Genomic DNA, 6,366 nt, shown 5'->3' with positions numbered 1-6,366 from the left:
TATTAATAATCACTTGATAAAATTATATTTGTGTTAATAATTTATTTTTAAAATCATACTTACCGTTGACACAAATTTGATCTGATCAAGTAATTATCGATATCTGATCGATATAATTTTTGCAGAGATGAAATACTCTACGAATCCTACACATTGAACAGTTTGAATTATCGATATAGATTTTGTGGTAGGTCCACAAAACCCAACAACAAGTTTAAAGTCTCGTTTGTCAACTATATATTTTAACAAAAAATTAAAATATCACTATAAATTGTCATATCATTTTTTTTTTTATTTTTTTACATATTTTTTTATAAAAAATTAAAAATCAATTAAATAATCCATTTCTAAACAAGGCCTTCATCTGATTTCGGTCTGCGGGAGAAGTGAGCCTTTTCTTTTTTTTCTTTTTTTTTTTGATTCATAAGCCTTTTCTAAATGTATGTTTGAAGTACAAAAACATTCCAAAACTTATGTGATGCAATTGCTTTGTCAGCGATAACGTGTAAACAGATAAGCAGCACTGACTTGGAGTAACCTCAATATTAAAGAGAAATGTCCCCTACGAATGGGGGCTTGCCACTTGACGAGGCAAAATAAATAAATAAATAAATAACAAATACATCCTTGTTTAAAATACTAATTATTTCTATAATTTGAAAAATTATAAAGACATCTATGTCAAAAAATTTTATTTGACAGGATTAATTAAAAAAGTAAAATTTCTAACTGTTCACTTATATAATAATAAAATTATCTAAATTATTAATTGAAATAAAATTTTTAACATTATTAAAAATTGTTCATTAACTTAATAATTTATTGATAAAATGACTTATTTATTATGAAATTAGAAACCTTAAAAGACATAATGTAATTTTTAAAACTAAAAAAAGTAATTTATAATTTAAATAAACCTCAAGAGTGTGTTTGTAATTTATCCAAAAAAAAATGAACCTTGTTAGTTTTACATAAAAGCTAAAGGGTAAATTACAAATACACCTCTTGAGATTTAATTAAAATATGAATCGCTCCTTGTGATTTTAAAAATTACATTTCACCTCTTGAGATTTCTAATTTCATAACAAATCACATTTTTTATTAATTAATCAAGTCAATTAATAATTTTTAATGATATTAAAAATATGTTTCAATTAATAATTTAAATAATTTTATTATGGTATAAGAGAGCAATCATGAATTTCATTTTTTTAATTAATTCTGTCAAATAAAAAATTCTAATAAGAGAATATTTATAATTTTTTAAACCACATGAGATAATCTATATTTTAAGTAAACTTCAAGATATGTTTGTAATTTACCCAAACCTGTTCTCAAACCACAAGGCAACATATGTGAACAAGCAAAGACATTGAATTCCAATAATAATCGATTACATTAACTGAGAATATAAAATAATTTTCATCATACACATCAAAAAGTTAAACCCTTACCAGAGGAGTTGGTGGTCAGGAGCAAAATTACACAAACCTTGTGCTTTGTTTCACATAGTTTAATCACTAATTAATTAGTAGTAATAAAATAGCAGAATAAAAGAACTGTCACTGCACAGTGGATCCAACATATTATAAGTGATTTCTGAAACAGTTTTCATTTTCCTATTTCCCTTCTGTCGATTGCATAAAAATAAAAATACTTGTACATGCTTCAATATTTTTTGATCCAAATTTTCACAATTCAATAACTACATGTAATGGAGAATATCCACAGGCACAAAACTTAGGACAAGTTTGGCAAATTGTCAAAAAGTTACTCAAAAAGTTAAAAAGTCATCACTATTCATCAAAAGTCAAAAATTACGGTTGCACAACTCTCAATTTTAATTTTTCCCCACACACTAATTTATACAATTTTTTAATACACGTTTTTTTTATAAAAGGTCAAAAAATTAACACAAACAGTCATTTTTTTTCTCAATTTTTTAATCTAAGAAGACAAAAAGTGTACTTATTTAGAACAACCCAAACAACTAATATGATCATTTCATCAGATCAGCAGAATAAGAGTTTTTTGTCCCAGCAATGCCCACCAAAGACACTGTGATCAGACTAGACAAATTGTATAGTTTGCTAGCTGTCTGTTGAATTTAACAAAATGAACCAAATTGAGGAAAAGCATTATCAACTAATTTTATACAAAACCCCCAAATGGAGGGAGTGTGACAATGACACTTTTTGATGTTAACGAATCATCTACTTCTGATGCAAAGGACTAAAGCGAGGAACCACAAAAACCAATACAGACATTCTATAAAATAAGTTAGTTTCCCTACATTGATCCTCAACTTTAGTAATCCCAGTTTATATACCAGGTGATGAAGACAATTTCAGGTTTACAAGCAAGCTTTTGTGCCTAAGAGATCAATAATGAATGATATTATTGTCTTTTTACCTGATAAACTATCCATGTAATCTTCATCAATATAGTTGTCCAAAATAGCAAAAGGAAGTGAAATGAGACATACAAGATAGAAGATTTTATTGAAAAAATAGATCATCATGACTGAAAACAAGGATGAAGAGGCCTAAGAACAGTGAAAAAAGAATTCCACTCCAAATCAAAACAAGACTACACCAAAGATCCCCGGTTCACCATTGTCCACAGTTCTGCATTTCCTATATAGACAAAATGGTTCAACAAGTATGTGAAAGAGACTGTTTGTGCCTACCAACATAGTTTCAGTCAATAAGATCAAAGTATGGCTGCATCTCAATTACCTGCAAGAGAGTACTTTAAAATACAACAGAAAGAGAGAAAACGACTCAGAGAGTACATGTATAGGCTTGTATACAAATTGACAAAACAACAACTAGTCAATTTAGTAAAACTGGTATTACTTATGAGTGGATGGTCTTTTTTGGATATATCATGAATTGGATCAACCGGGATGGTTGAAGAAATGGTAGTTAACAAATCGAACTGCGTTGAACTACAATTCAGTACAAAACAATCGAATCTACAATGTTGATACATACAAACCTACAGCATTTGAGGAATATTACTTGACAATAATTGCAAGTCACATCACAATTTCCATCTAGAGAGAGAGAGACATAGAGAGAGTGTGTGTGTGTCCCATAGAGCAAGTCTATGTGAAGCAAATAGTAAAGAAGGCAAGAAAACAAACAGAAGTGGAGAGAATGTTTGTTGAATTAGTTTGGCCACAAGCACAATTTAGGGACCATATACTTCTGGTTGAAGAAGGAAGCAATAAAGATAGGGCCAAAATCGATGTCTTGTTCACAAGGTTTAACAAAAAGATATTAAGGCATATGAAATAACAGCCGATGGTTCCTCCAAAGATTCTCTTCTTTTTCTTCCCTTTGTTTAAGTCCAAGACAAAAAAGAAAACCCAAATTGATAGAATAATAGCTTTGATGGGTGGGGCAAGATTCTCAGAGTAACATCAAACTAACAAACACTAGACACAGCATCGGCAAGATCCTCTGTACAAATGCAGAGTATGCAAACGAGATTTCCCATGAACAAAGAGAACTACAAACAGCTGAAAACACAATTTACTCAAAAGCTCTAGCAACATTATATTACATTTATTCAATAATTGACATAGACTGAACAGACCAATATATTAGTTTGAGCTTTTACAGTATGACTCACATGACTTTCATTTTCTTTCACAATAGCAACAGCAATATAACATACAAGTAAAGAACATAACGAAGAAAACCTGTGCTTCTTATTACCTATCACAAATACATAACCACAAACCAATACCCAATGAAAGAGATAGACACTATAATTGAAAACTGAAATGTAAACCACACCCATTGCTGCAAAACTGTTTGTTCCTGCCCAAACTCACCTCTCATGGCTGTGCAGTCCTGATCTGCTGCTGCTTGACGTTGTCTGTAGGAAGCTGAGCAGGAGGTTCATGTAACACCATTGCAGGGCCTAACGTCATGGCTTGATATTGTGCAGCAGCCAATTGGTGTGTCATATGCTGAGGGTAATACATTTGGGCATGGGCAGGATCAGCAAATTCATAAGCATAATTGCCGGTAGCGGCAGAAGTAGGGGCAACAACAGATTGAGATGGATGATGCATCTGAGAGAAACCAACATACTGTGGTTGATTTTGGCTAGTGGGTACTTGAACTAAAGACGAGGCAGCTCCAGTTGCTGTTCTATACATTCCTGTAGCCATTTCGGCGTTAGAAGTGACATTTCTCGCAGTGTTGTAAGGCGGTGTTTGGGGGCGGCTAGAAGGGGCGGTGGTGGCGTTTTCGCTATAGTTTTGTTGTTGGACAGGCAAGTTATAAGCTTGGGACTGTCTAGGAGCCATATAGAACACTGGGTATTGCTGATCGAGCGGATGGTGGGGCTGTTGCTGGGGATGGTACATGGGGTAGTAAGAAGCCATTGGCATTGCACCGGTAGGGTGATGCTGAATGAAATGAGTGCCACCCAGTGATTGAAGGTATTGTTGTTGCTGTGGATTCAATTGTTGAAGTTGTTGTGGATTCAATTGTTGATCAAATTGGTTTGGCAACAAATACCCAGAATCCTGAACTTGTAGCATCTGAACCCTAGAGTTCGGATCAATGGGATTGTTCACAGGAAACCTGTTGTTCCCAGAGGAATTCTGAACAGTTGGATCTTGATAAATCATGGGTCTTTGGCGAGACAACGGGTTGGTTGTACTATTATCACTGTGAAATTCAAACAATTCAAAAACCCTAATTCAGAAAAAATATCAAATATCAAAAATTCAAACAATCAAAAACCCGATTCAGGACAAGATCAAAGAACCATATACACAGCACAAACAAGAACTTTTGAAGAAATTGAATTGTTTAGGTACCTTGAAACTGAATCAGGGGAAGACAAATCAATCCCACCAGTTGGTTTGGGCTGCGATTGTGGAGGCAGTGTCTGTTGCTGTTGCTGTGCCTGTGGCTGTGCCTGTGCCGGTTTCCGATACCCAACAGTCATTCCCTGTTCTGATCTCTCATCGTCGGAGATAACCCGATTCGGGTAACCTCCAGCAAGCCCCACCAAACCCGGCACCACCACCGCCGCCGCCGCAGAAGTGGTTAGCAGAGTAGGCGGCGAAGAGAGAACCACAAAACCCCCATCATCTTGCTTCTGCACAGCAGTAGTAGTAGCCCCAACGCTCATCTGAGAGAACTGGTCCTCAATTCCACCATCCATCGTCGCCTTCTGATCCTCCACCACGTGAACCCTAATCGGCGGCAAGTTCGCTAGCGACGGCGAAGACGACGCCGACCCAAACGACGAATTCGTCTCCAGCATCGGCGAATCGGGCACCGAATGAACATCCTGACCACCACCACCACCTTGCTTGTTGATGTTGTTGTTACTACTACTCCTCACTCCCTTCGCCGACGAGTTCTCGTTTCCGGCGATCGCTACATCATCGTCTAAACCCAGCAAACAATTCACCGACGCCGATTCAGAGAACCCACCTCTCGTAGCACCATTGAGAGCGTTCAAAAACCAGTCCTCCGACTTCGTTGAGTTCTCGAGCAGAGACCCAATTGAGGAACCCGAATCGGGTTCCGTCGGAAAGAGAAACAATCGGAGTCGAGACGATTTCTGGGTCGAATTGTTTGCAGTGAGTCGATCGTACTCTTCGATCATGTTCTCCAAATCTTCATCGGTAGTGACGGAGATCAAAGAATCGAGATCTTCGTTGGGTAGTTGGTACTTGATTGTGAAAGATCCACCACTGAGGAGGGTTTTTGAGAGTCGGCTTGTGAGGTCGGAGAGGGAAGAGTGGCGGTCGGTGACGATGATGCGGGTGTCGCCGCCGACGTAGCAGAGGGACTTGTCGTGAGGGCGGGGGACTATGTGGCCGCCGTAGCTGCACATCAGGCGTAACTTAGCAGCGCCGCCGCCGGGAGCCGCGGAGGGGAACGTTGGCTCGTCCCAGGAATCGGTGTTGCGGGAGCGGGGAGAGGAGTCGACTGAGTCTGGGTATGCGGCCGCCGTGGCTGCGGCTGCGGCGGCGAGAGTGGAGGAGAGAGGTGGCGGAGCGGGTGGTGGAGCCTCCATATGGGGGGTTTTGGGTTTGGTCCTTTTGTGAGAGGAGAAAGAAAAAAGAGGGGGCTTGATGTAGAATGAGTTGGATGCTCTTATAGGTGGTGTTTGGGAAGCAAGTTCCCAAATTTTTTTCTCATTTTTTTCACTAAAAGACAAAAGTTTTGCAAAACCAAAAAAAACACATCCAAACAAAATATCACATCCAACCCCATAATCATTTCACTTTTTCTCTCACAAACATCACATCCAACCACATAAAAACCCAACTATCTTCCCAAACACCAAAAATTTTTTATCTCATAAAAACCTACATCTACTAAA

At 37.3% G+C, this 6,366-nt stretch overlaps 1 protein-coding gene across 2 annotated transcripts; it reads right to left on the bottom strand.

Moving 5' to 3' along the window:
- Window positions 1-2,475: 2,475 nt before the first annotated feature.
- PDE331 (Octicosapeptide/Phox/Bem1p family protein) lies at window positions 2,476-6,138 on the bottom strand. 2 transcript variants are annotated; one of them, XM_082892560.1, is made up of 3 exons: window positions 4,844-6,138; window positions 3,845-4,691; window positions 2,476-2,738 (listed from the first exon to the last, which is right to left on the bottom strand). In XM_082892560.1, the coding sequence occupies exons 1-2, from the start codon at window positions 6,055-6,057 to the stop codon at window positions 3,848-3,850; spliced, it is 2,058 nt and encodes a 685-aa protein (XP_082748686.1). In that variant the 5' UTR covers window positions 6,058-6,138; the 3' UTR covers window positions 2,476-2,738; window positions 3,845-3,847. The 2 variants fall into 2 exon arrangements, with proteins under 2 accessions (XP_082748686.1, XP_028120737.2); XM_028264936.2 differs by lacking the exon at window positions 2,476-2,738 and having other exon boundaries at window positions 3,539-4,691.
- Between the last annotated feature and the right edge of the window lie 228 nt (window positions 6,139-6,366).

Source organism: Camellia sinensis, chromosome 10, assembly GCF_055761805.1.
Source record: "Camellia sinensis isolate YWXY chromosome 10, ASM5576180v1, whole genome shotgun sequence".
Lineage (NCBI taxonomy): Eukaryota > Viridiplantae > Streptophyta > Magnoliopsida > Ericales > Theaceae > Camellia > Camellia sinensis.
Note: the sequence above shows the minus strand (reverse complement) of the source record. Positions and strands in the feature narration are given on the sequence as shown.